The sequence below is a fragment of the Carlito syrichta genome, unplaced genomic scaffold (assembly GCF_000164805.1).
Source record: "Carlito syrichta isolate Samal-C Ts95f unplaced genomic scaffold, Tarsius_syrichta-2.0.1 Scaffold304534, whole genome shotgun sequence".
Classification (NCBI taxonomy): domain Eukaryota; kingdom Metazoa; phylum Chordata; class Mammalia; order Primates; family Tarsiidae; genus Carlito; species Carlito syrichta.
In genome coordinates this window covers 352,563-365,465 of record NW_007248630.1, presented here as the reverse complement: position 1 = coordinate 365,465, position 12,903 = coordinate 352,563, and the positions used below count along the sequence as shown (strand labels likewise).

At 34.0% G+C, this 12,903-nt stretch overlaps 1 protein-coding gene across 3 annotated transcripts in view; it reads right to left on the bottom strand.

Moving 5' to 3' along the window:
- Positions 1–12,903, bottom strand: part of GABRA1 (gamma-aminobutyric acid type A receptor alpha1 subunit) — a 58,907-nt gene that overhangs the window by 24,369 nt on the left and 21,635 nt on the right. For all 3 annotated transcript variants that reach the window (XM_008060141.2, XM_021713419.1, XM_008060142.2), the window contains 2 exons: positions 6,981–7,201; positions 4,677–4,759 (listed from right to left, as the gene is read on the bottom strand). In XM_008060141.2, coding sequence (XP_008058332.1) covers positions 4,677–4,759; positions 6,981–7,201 — 304 coding nt within the window. The remainder of the gene's footprint in view (positions 1–4,676; positions 4,760–6,980; positions 7,202–12,903) is intronic.

The window sequence follows — 12,903 nt, the reverse complement described above, 5'->3', positions numbered from 1 at the left end:
GGCGGGTCTCGAACCCACGGGCTCAGGCAATCCACTCACCTCAGCCTCCCAAAGGCCCGGAATTACAGGCTGAGCCACCGAGCCTGGCTACTTGCCTAGATCTTAAAGTCAGACTACATATTCCAAATCTCATGTTTTAGAATCAAAACCTTATTTTGTATTTTCCTCAAAAGCAGATTTTAAAAAATGACAGCTGTATCACACACTGTCCTTAGGTTATCTGGGCTTATGAAAAGAGCTTTATCTCTAACCAGCAGAGAATATAAGTTAGCCCTGACAATCAGAATCCAACGGAGAGTGCTAAGAGAAAACATCTGCTTTTTCAAGTATAGTTCTTATCACCATATGTATGAGGTTGCTTTAGAAGTCTCAAAGACATTTATTATAGACTGTCCCACTAAATTACTGCAAAGTCCTCTTGCTTATCACCTTCTCTAATATTTTGGCAAGACGTTTGTTTCCAAAATGGTGTCAACGAATTTTTCGCCCACTTTTGTTTCAATTTTCTTCACCTTTGAAATTTGCTAATTAGACCAAGTCAGATAAATGGATAGATGATAAATGGACCTCCACCATCTCTTCTCATACAAATAGCAGGGAGTGTGGCTACCAGTCATGGTGTTCTCTTTCACTGAGCATGACCATATGAGCCTCCGTTTCAAAGTCAAGTCTTCTCTGTTTAATTCCCCAAAGATCTTAAACATTCTTTCCTGAAACTTAAACATTGAAGGGGTATTGAAAGCCTGACTCTTATAACATTTATCAATTCAAGAAACATAATGAATATCTACATTGTGTTAGCTTCTGCTCTAGAAAATGTTGAACAAAATAAATCCTGCTCCCATACAGGTTATAGTCTCCACACAATAACTAATATTGACCATTAAATACAGCTAATACTTACTGCTGTGATAAACAGTGTAAAATAAATGTGCACTGTGTGATCAACAAGACTAGTGGATTGCATGCAAATTCTGTTAAGGTCATCAGGAAAGGCCCTAGTAGATGACATTTATTCTGAGATGTGGAGAAATAGAGGCTAGCTGTGCTAAGGACTAACAGAAAAGTAATCCTGATACAGAATAGAGCATATGCAAAGGTCCTAAGGTGGACAAACCTTACTGATTTTTCTTTATCTTTAGGTTTTTTTAAGCAGAATTTATTGAGAGGACAGAAAACCTCCCACAGTGGGAGGGGACCCAAAGGGGTTGCCCAGTCTTTTTTTTTTTTTTTTAATATGAGACCTATTTGTTTTCTCCTCACTATCCATTTTCTTCTTTCTAAAATACATCCAATACTTTTCAAGTTGACAATATGCACAGTTAAAAATATTTACTTCCATGCCTTCCTTGAAAATAGCACTGGCAACATGACACATTGATTCATGAGATGTGAGTAGATTCCTATTAGGATTTTAGGGAAAGTTTTTATCTTTATGATGCAGGTATGACTTCTTCCTCTTTTTTCTAACTAACTATTTCCGTTTACCTTGAAAAAAGATGCAATGACTGGACTTGCAGCAGTCAACTTGTGTTGAGGAACAATATCTATGGACATCTTAAGATGTCACTGTGATAAGATGTGAATGGATCAGTTATAAATCAACAATCACATACTTCATACATTTTATAAGAAAATATAAACTCTTCTTTCTTTCATCTATTCTCACTACTGAAAGCATTTCTTACTAGTTAAAAAAAAACAAAAAAACATTAATTCATTGTTCAAACCAGGACATTTTTAAAGTAAAAGGAGGCACTATTAGTTATCATACCAGAATATTAGGCATAAATTAGTATGATCCCAGGAAAACTATGCTGAATGATCTTCCTAACTATGAAGTTATGTTGTGGATTAGATGAGGTCATGAATGTATAAATATTTAGTATACTACTTAACACATAATATATAACACATACTATCATTATTAAAATGAATCTGGTAATTATAATAGTCCATGATATAGACCATATATCAAATTGGGAAAAGAGTACAGAGAAGGAATTTATCACCAAAGACCTGTTTGGCTGACAGTTTTGAAGTAATTTGTCTTTGAGTTTCAGTATAGAAGGGGATTTATAAATAAAGTCTCCTCTCTATGACTAGTGCTGCTAGGAGCCTGAAGGCCCTTTGCTATTTTTTTGCTTGCCATCTTCCTACACTACCACTATTTTTCTTCTATGAATCATATATTCACCAAAATAGTAACTTAGACTGCCTGTCTAGTGAGAACAGAAAACTGGTTGGGTAGTCCAGGAGTTGACTCAGTCGTTGTACGTAACTCCCCTGCAGGAAACCAGGAATACATTATTCCCACTCACTTCATGCATGTAAACTAGTCAAAAGCAGAAGGATAGAGAAAATACCATAGAACCTAGCTCTTCTGGTCATTGTTCTCTTGGCTGCTCAAAAAGGTGTACCTGAATATTTTCAAATAGCAGAAACCCAGAAAGTTATTATAAAGAGCACTTATCTAAGATGCCTTCAAGACCATTAATATATGCATGAATTCCATAAAATATACAGACAGATCAGAAAATTTTCTAAAAGTCTAAGAATGGGATAATTTTTTTTTGCAACATAAGCTAAGTATAGGCTTCATTATTAAGAAACACTTGTTTCCCTTTGCCACCTACCAATACTGTTATATGGTTAAAAAAAATTGTATTATCTTTAAATCAAACATGTATCAGTAAAGATATAAAACAGAACAATCTCCATTAATTGGAAGAAAAATGTTATCTATAAGGGGTAAGCATCCATACTTTCTTTACTTCTATCTCTTTAAATACAACTTCAACAAAAATAGAATTATTTGCTATTGTGAATAGTGCAGCTATAAACATGTATGTGTAGGTGTCTTTTTGGTACAGTTATTTATGTTCCTCTGGGTATATTCCCAGGAGAAGGATTGCTAGATCATATGTAAGATCAATTCTTAGTTATTTTAGGAATTGCCACACTGTTTTCCATAGAGGTTGAACTAGTTTGTACTTCCACCAACAGTGTAAAAGTGTTCCCTTTTTTTCCCCTTTTTTCTGCATCTGATGTTGGTTACAGTAACCAAGACAGCATGGTATTGGCACAGGAATAGACACATAGACCAATGGGACAGGGCAGAGATTACAAAGATTAAAACATGGTCTCTCAACCAACTCATCTTCAACAAAGCCACCAATAACAATAATTGAGAAAGGAGTCCATATTTAGAAAATGGTGCTGGAAAAACTGGCTAACCATATGCAAAACAATGAAACCGGTCCCCTACTTATTGCCACATTCAAAAATAAATGCAAAATGGATCAAAGACCTAAACATAAAACTGTACACTACAAGATTCTTAGAAGAAAACATAGAAAACACCCTATGCACATCAGAGCAAGCAACAAATTCTTGAACACATTCCCCAAAATGAATGCCATACAAGTTAAAATAGACAAGTGGAACATCATCAAACTGATAAGCTTTTGCACAGCAAAGAAAACATCAAGAGAGCAAAGAGACTACCCACAAAATGAAAAATAAATTTGCAAATTATGCATCTGACAAAGGCCTAACATCCAAATCTAGAAGGAACCCAAATGAAGTGAAAGGAATAAAACAAAAAGCAAACAATCCCATTAAAAGGTGGGCAAAGGACATAAACAGACACTTCTCAAAAGATGACATACAAGCAGTCAACCAACACATGAAAAAGTGTTCAGCCTCACTAATCATCAGAGAATGCAAACCAAAACTACAATCACCCCAGTGAGGATGACTATCATTAATAAGTCAAAAAATATCAGATGCTGGTGCAGGTGTGGAAAAAGGGGAACACTTCTACACTGCTGGTGGATGTGCAAGTTAGTTCAACCTCTATTGAAAACAGTGTGACAATTCCTAAAAGAACAAAATACTGATCTTACATATGATCCAGCAATCTTTCTTCTGGGAATATACACAGAGGAACATAAATCACGCTACCAAAAAGACATCTGCACATGCATGATTATTGCTGCACTATTCACAATAGCAAAAACATGGAAACAACTTTACTGCCCACTGAAAGTGAACTGGATAAAGAAAATATGGCACATACACAATGGAGTATTACATAGCAATAATTAAGAACAAATTCATGAACTTTGCAGCAACTTGGTTGGAGGTGGAGACCATCACACTAAGTGAGCTGTCACAGAAACAAAGAATTAAATACCTCATGTTTTCACTCATAGGTGGGTTCTGAAGTTACATTAGTACATGGCTGGGATCAGCAGTCTCTGGGCACTGCTAGGGGAGGGAGTGAGGAAGGAAGGGGGAAGGAAGTGGCAAAACAAAGGGTACCTGGTCCACTACCAAGGGGAATGAGGGTCAGTTAGACATCCAAAATTCACCTGCAGGCAGCCTGTTTAACCCTTGTTTGTATTACACATCTCTATAATTTAAAAACATTGAATTTTTTCACTAAATTTTTTAATCCATGCTTTCTAGTCTAGTAGATAGAGAATAATCCCTCACCTGAAATAGCATAAAAAGTAAAGTCAAGTAATACTACCCATAGAAAGCCTTTACAGTATATTGCTATTTATTTATTTTGAATGATCTTATCTTTCTAACAGATATAACTAATTGGAGATCTCTTAAAGACTTAGATCTCTCATAAGAATTAGGAAAATTTAGATAAATTTACTTACAACTTCCAAACTTCAGTGGGCAAGCATGGGCATCCATAGGGAAATCCTCCAAGTGCATTGGACATTCAGCTCTCACTGTCAGCCTTAAAGAAAATACAGAATGAAAATAAGACCCCTGTAGATTAGATATTTCCTGATACAAACTAGTGGAATGTTACTAGTTGTAACAAAGAAAGCATAAACTGCAGAATCATGCTGAGCTGTTAATATTTAAGGATCTAAAATATTTATAATAATGATTGGATTCTGTCCATATTTTGTTTGTTTGCTTTGAAAACAAATTGGCAACTCTTGATCCTGTACAATATAAAAGCATTGCTAATATTTTTCAAAACAAACACTATAAACCAACCCACTTAGATAGAGCAAATTTTTTGAGAACAAAACTAGATGTAAACAAATAAACCCCTGCACAAATACGAATTCATTTTTGGTTGAAAGATCTGACTAGCAAAGGAGAGAAGAGATTTTCCATCTTTACTTCTACAAAAAAAGCACCAAATGCACAAAACAAGGCAGGAATAGGTAAAGAAGAGTTGTCCATAGGCTTTGTAAGATTGAACTTAAAGCAAAGTCTCCAGAAAAGATTTTACTATCTCGCAACCATGTGGTTTTGAAGTCAGGATTTCACCTACTATCTAATTCAGTCAGAACTCTGCTCTGTTTCTCTTTAGTCCGTGAGATGTTCTGGGAATTTGAAATCTATTCATATTTTTAAAAAAGGATTATTAAAAAATTTCACTGACATATTTGCTTTCAGTTTGTAAAATTATGAGGAAATTTATAATCATTTCTCTCATATGATTTTTAACAAGAATATTTATCCATATTATGAAGTAGTTCAAGAAATATGGTTATATGGCTTTATAGCCACTAAATCACTAAGTGACTATAATACTGATTAAAATAAATAGAAAAAACATAAATTAATGATCACATTGCATTCTTAAATTAAACTATTAAAGAAAGTAATGCTACATTAGCAAAGGTAGTGAGAAATTTAGGAGATAAAATATATAGGCTAGATATTGATGAAGAATATTGTGTACATCAGAAACCATTAATTGGTAAACTATTCAGAATATGTCAATCGCTTCTCAGAATATTGCCACTTAAGAGAAATGAATACTAGATTTAGACTCAAAGACAAGTATAGGGTGTTTTACCAAGGGAGAATATTTCAAATTTCAAATACAAATACATCCTGTTTGGATAATCTAGAAAGTTCTCAACACATGTGCCCACTGGTTCTCTATTTACTTTCATTTAGACTTCTTTTAATCCTATTACACTTTTGACTAGTTGGGTTCAATATTTAAAGTAGCTCTTGAAGCATTTTTTTTTCTTTTATTTCTCTTTGGGTGTTTACGTTTGAAAAGATAGTCATTCTGCCAGTTTTCTCCAAAGGCAAAATATTGCTTTATTTATATATAACCCGGTAAATTGAGGTTCTACCTTTATTACATTTTTATATCAAAGGAATCATTGGACAGTGCGAGTTACAAGTGCTGACTAGATCTCCAAAAACAGTATTTAACAAGTTATCTAGGAATAAAATAATGATACTCTCAAGAATGAGTCCCAGTAAATTCTTAACATTTCATAAATTAGGAATATTTTTAAACATCTCTTTATAAAAATTCAAAACTTTATTTGGTTCACATTTCCTTTATTCAACCATAAATGTATTGACCACTTAAAAGATGTTGGAGTTTACAAGAAGCTGAAGTTTACAGCAATGTCAAAAAAGGAAAATGTTTGAAAGAAAACATACATAGTATTTCTGTAAGCCAAATTAAGAATATGTGTTCCCACTCTAGCTGTCAATACTATTGTGAATTCATAGACTTTTTCAAATACCTGTTTCCATGTGACTCTGTATTTTTCTTTTGCAAATTTTATCTTTCCATATTTTATGTATTTTGAGTCTTTTTTGTATTTGGTAAAAACATTTCCCGATATATGCAATTATATAACTTCTAGAAATTTAATCTAGATCTTACTGGAATGCAGGAATGAGTTTTATAGTAGGAAGAGAAAGTTTCTCATATTGAATTAGAGTAGATTGGCAACATATATTATACTATATAGTATTGCTTAACATACAGTAATGCTTTTCATAATCCTTTTAATGTTTTAATGTTTGCATAATGTTTCAGCAAACGTGGTAATTTTTAAGGTTAAAAAAACAGGAAAAACAGAGAACCAAATGTTCTACCGTGGTCTGTCAGCTTGAAGATTGCCTACAAATAGAAAGGAAGGAAATATAGAAAGATTCATAAACAGTAGGGCAGCTCTCCTTACCTCATGGTGTACAGCAAGGTGCCATCCTCTGTGATCCGCAGGAGTTTGTTGGGCATGGTCATATTATGGGCCACTGACTTCTTTCCGTTATGAAAAAAAGTATCCGGAGTCCAGATTTTACTTGCCATTAGGTTATTTAACCGGAGTACTGTCATGGGTCCTTTAAATTTTAATCTTTCATCTTTCCAGCTTTGACGGAAAAATACATCTATTGTATATTCCTAGGTAATTTTGGAAAACAATGAAAAGTTTACTGTGCTGCATTTTGCAATGCAAATATCTAACTCAGACAATGCATAATTTTTGCTACTTTGGAAGTAAAATGTGAACTAGGTTGCATTTCTAGAAGTAAATGTGTGCTAGTGTGTACATATGGGTCAGGTAAATCATTGGTTGGTGTAATGATTTTTGTGAATCTAAAAAATGCCTGGAATATTTCTTGATCAGAAAAATTTTATCTTCTCATATAAATAAAAGGAAAGTAATACCTTATCCCCACCACATCAGCATTAGAAGAAATAGAATAAAAAAAACAAATTCATATTAGAGAGCAATATATACAAGAAAATGTTTAAATTAGATAATTTCAGCCATAAAGATAAAGCATAATGTTTGGAGGGCCCTCTCATGGCCTCTGAAAATTTTACACTCAAACCCAAGTAAATAGTGGTTCTAATATGAATGTGAAAATTTCATCTTTTTTGACTAAATAATATTTTTTTTGCAGATGATACATATAGACTTTAAATTCTCCTATACAACAAAGAAGATTATGAAAACAAAGAATATGTTTCTACTGTTAATTTGGATCTTATCCCCCCAAAGAAAAAAGAATGCAGAGTGTGTACGTGTGTGTATGTAATTGTATGCATGTATAAAACACATGAGAAATATGCGAAGCTCATCATCATTCACAGCCAGAGAATCTATTTATTTGAATAAACATGGCATTCCTTATGGCAATACCCAGAGACAAACATCTGCTAATCTGAAAACAAGCAATGTGACTTACCAGCTCCTAAATTTGAAAAGGGTAACATCCATCTTCCTTGCAGTACTGGCTAAGCTGGCACTAAATTTGGAACTCAATGGTTTGAAATAAAAATTACCACATACTCCACTAATCTTATCATGCTCCAAACCAGAAAGAGGACGAACTTGGAAACAACATGCTACAATTTTCTAATCCTCTAAACCCTAAAACATCACAAAACAGTTTTTTGTTTTTTTGTTTTTTTTTCCTTTTCTTAAATTTTATGTGTCTTCTCTTTAGGAGCTACAAAATAAATAATGTCTGTCTTTAGGTGCTTATGCATGAATTTAACTTCCTGTCTTCTTCACAGAATTTAAACAAGACTGGATGAAAACTGAATTAAGGTGTGTTCTCTGGCACATGTTTGGCATTTCTGAGCCCTTCCTGACCTAATAACTAAGAATTATTATGGGTGGTTTAATTAACCAAGCATAGTACCTTATATGATTGCTGACTGAGGTAGACACAAGGAAGTGTAGTGTGATGCCAGTTCGTCTTTGTAGGCGAGGTAAGTTACCTTGTTTGTTCGTTAGATTATTCTATCTGGAAGTCTCTAATGAAAGGCACTGGGATACATGATGAGCATGTACTCACCAACAAACATGTGTTAAGCATCTGATAAATTCAGCAGAGGGAGAAACTGATTAGGCCTGGGTGCTGCATGAAAAACTCATGGAGCAGTGGGTTGGACATAGAATGATATTTTCCATAAAGAGGAAAATGGGGAGAGAGACCGAATTATATCAGGAAGTGAAACAATGTGGGAATGCTTACCAAGGAAACTGGATGGATGGGTCTTTTTTGGGCTGTGCACATGCTCCTCACCGAACAACAGACAAGCTTGTGAGGCAGGGATGACCTATGATGATATTTCTGTTGTTTAGCACTGAGCCACATAAGCTCTATTATTTGTCCAACCAAACTACTTTAGATTGATCAACAGAGGGAATGACCACTTGCAAATAAAACTTCCAAGGATGCCTAAGCTGATCATGTTGCCATAAATATAAAAATGTGGTTCAGTTTGCTTGCTCTAAGGAGATTTCTTGAAAATAAAATAAATGTTAAATGAAAACTAAACTTAAGGTAGATCTATTACAGAATCTTAGATAAGGGCAATATTTTTAAAAATTATGTCAAAACTTGCCAAAGTTCTGATGTTCACACATTTATCTTGCTTGTCCCCAGCTTTATTTTCCTGTGCTAATGGCAGATGATGGAATCCCCAAATTCATTTAAGGCATTCTCCCTTCAAATATTATACCAGTGACATACACACATATATACACACACACGGAACAACACTAGGTGGTTAGTTATATTTTCATTTTTTGCCCTCTTAGAAATAGAAATAAAAACTGAAATAAAAGCAGTTGGTGAGCATCAGCTACTGCCTAACCAAGAAAATAAATATTTGGTATCCCATTTCTGAGGACTACCCTGGCATGACTGCCATGTAACAGCAAGGAGCTCCCAGAACCTACTTGTAAAATATGAAATATGACCTTGCCCTCGTGGGCACAGTTTATTAAAACAAAAATGTGCATCTGGACCAAAATTTGGCAAATTCCCTACTTTGGGAAGTTGGAACAAGAGGGGCAGAGTCATAGCATGGTGATTCCAAACCCGCCTGCTGAATGGCCTTACATAATGTTCTAACTCTCACTAAGTACAGTTCCTAATCCATAAAGTGGGCTAATTCAGTTGGTCATTGTGAGAAGTGAGTTAATACCTGTGCACAGCTTCCAAAAATGCCTGGAACATAAGAAGCTCTTACTAAAATTTAAAAATTATTATTTATTCCTATTTTATTATTGTATCAGCACAACTTTATATGAGGTTTTTATGTACCTGAGAATAGAAAAGTGCTGTTTCTTTGAAAGGATTGTAGAGCAAGAAATCTGAGCAGAAATAGATGGTCATAGCCAAGTTAGAAAAAGCAGAATGCAAAAGAGAGGTCTCCACACAAGAGGATCTGGACAAATAGAAAGTTGTACTGGAGAATTTGTTCAAGTTTCAGGGTTCCAGCTCCCACCATTCAAGAGAAAATTCTCTCTGAGTTACTCTGTTCAATAGAGTACATCCCTGGACAATATGAGCCTTATTCTGAAGATCTAGGGCAACACATTTGCCGTGTTCCTAAATAAATATTGAAGTGTTGCTGCCTACACCATTTATTATCATCTGTGTGTGCTTTGACTTAATACCTTTTAAGCACTATGGAAAACAAGATTCTATGATTGTACTGCCTGGATATTTCTGTCAGAACCTAGTGCCCTGGGAATGTGCTGTTTGATTGCCAATTAATGGTTTTTAAAATAAAGTTAAGGAGTTGTCCTAATTTTGTTTTCTATTCCAGATGAAGTCAGATGCCTTGGGAGCTATGGAGTCTCTAGGGAAGAATGGCCTGGGTTCAAGTTGCTACACGTAGCCAGCAGGTCACTTTCCCTCTCTGGAAAATGTAGATAAGAATAATACTTAGCTAAAAGGTTTGAAATGAGGATTAAATAAAAATATTATCTAGAAAGTCTTTGACCTGGTGCCTAATGTATTGTCAACATTCAATAATTTTAAATGTTGTTATGGTTGTTATCATTAACTAGATATTGTATTAGTTCTCATTTTTAAAAGTGCAAACTTTTTCCTGTTTGTAAAAATAGTTTTCATTCTGCCTTTTAATTTTGATTGCCTCTAAACCTCACTGGTTCTTCTTATACATGATTCTATCATAATATGATTTAAATGATTAACCTTCTAAAGCAAAGTGGTTAAGTATAATTTTCACTAGGTACTTGCAAATTATTTTCAGACCTATAGTTAGTTTGATCCTTTAAAAGAACAATCTAAATATTGTATGATTCAGAAGTTTAGGCAATAGGATATATCGTGGGCTTTGGCATTACATCCATTATTCCTATCTGTTATTTGATCAAAGATCATATATAAAATGTAGGTCAAGATAACCACAGGCTTAATGGTGTATTAAAAATCCAGTTTTGCTCCTTTATTCTGAGACAAGAAAAACTAGCATCGGTTCATTAAATCACAATTAATTTGAACCAATAATTCAAAGTTATGCCAAATGTTTTTTTGTTTTTTTCCGAGCAAAGAGAAGAGTTTTTAACCCATGAAGATTCATGCTTAACAACTCCAATTGGACATTTACTCTGTGAGATGCCATGCTAGGTGCCAGAGATTGAGACAGAAAAGCAATTTCTTATTTTTACATTAGCAGTGATATTAGTAAGAAGAAGAGTATTTTTATCAGTTTGTGTTGTTTGCAATGCTTCATCCACTCTCCTAATGTTTTCATCGATGAACAAAGAGCTTCCCCAGTGTTAAACTTCTGAATGTTCCTCATTCCCTCATAGTATTCTAGTGGAGAACAGAAGAAAGAAATAGATAATTTCATCTGATGGGTAAATTTGGAAGAAAAAAATAATCTTACCTATTTCAGTACTTTTCTGTCGTCTTTTCCATTTTAGATGCTAGCTATCTACAAGACTGAAAATTCTGCTGTGCTCTTTCACACTCAGAGTTTTACACTGATAATCTACAACCCAGCAGAGGGAGGCCAATACTGCCCTGTGATTGGATGGGTTAATCTGGTTAATTCTTGCCTACTCTCTTCAAAACCACTTGGTTGTGATATAAACCACATTCTATAAAATTGTCATTAGTAGTAATATAGGTGATATTTTCATTTCTCATGCCTCTTAATTCTGTTGTCTTATTTCTCAAAGTCTCAGAACTCAGATAGGAAAGAGGGTGTAATTTATTGGGTGCTATAAGATCTCAAATTTTAAATGATAATGTAGGCACCTAAACCTATCATTAAGCGAGGGATTTAACATTTACTCTAAACCAACAATGCACTGATACTATAAGAGATATGAAAAAAGTATCTTTGCAATTTTTGACAACTTAGGAAAACAAGATGTTATTTACAAAAAAATAAATAACTTACAAAGAGTATTCTATATGTGGCCAAAAGTAAATCACATTTTATGGTTAGTCTATGCAATTAAAATGCAAAAAGAAAAAAGTTAATTGGACCTTTGATTAACAAAAATGTTTTCATCAGCATTTGGGTTCAGATTTGGGCCTCTGTGGAAATAAAGGATTTAGTTGGGTAGAAAGAAAAAATTTCTGCTAGGTTTGCATGGCATGATAAGGAGTTCAGAGAAAAAATAAAAATGGCTATTATTTATTTAGTACTCTTGATAGACACTTTGACATATCTTTCTTAAAGTTTATAATAATCCCAGGGATAAGCAACTATACCAATATACACACTTGAAAGACTTTGAGCCTTACTAGTTTAAGCGATCTGTCCAAGTTCATGCTGCTGCTGATGATGATATTTGAATTCACTCAACCTGAATCCCAGAGCCAGCTCTGCTAACCCCCAAAGTGTATTGCCTCACAGAAAGCAGGATCCATGCAAATAACTAAAACAGATCATCAGTAAAAGTGGGAACGGAAGGCATAATAATTTATGAATTATAAGGAATATAGGCAGAAGGGTTTGAATTTGGTCCTAAATATGACTAGGACCTATTAAATGTTCTTAAGTATAAAAGTATGATAAAAGAACAGTATTGTGGAAAGACTCAGTTCCAATATGGAAGATTCACATTGGGTTCTCAGAAAGTAATCAATTCAGCAAAAAAATATTGTATCATACGACATTTCAATAAAGTGGTATACAGATGGACTGTAATGACAAAATGAGCTATCAGTTGAATAAATCCACAATTACAACTGACATTCATGTTGTTAGATGAATAAATTCACAATCATGATTGTCTTTTATATTCTATTTCCTACATAGTAGTAATGGCTAACTTTTGTTAAGTGCTTCTTTCTTTTTTTTTTTTTTTTTTTTTT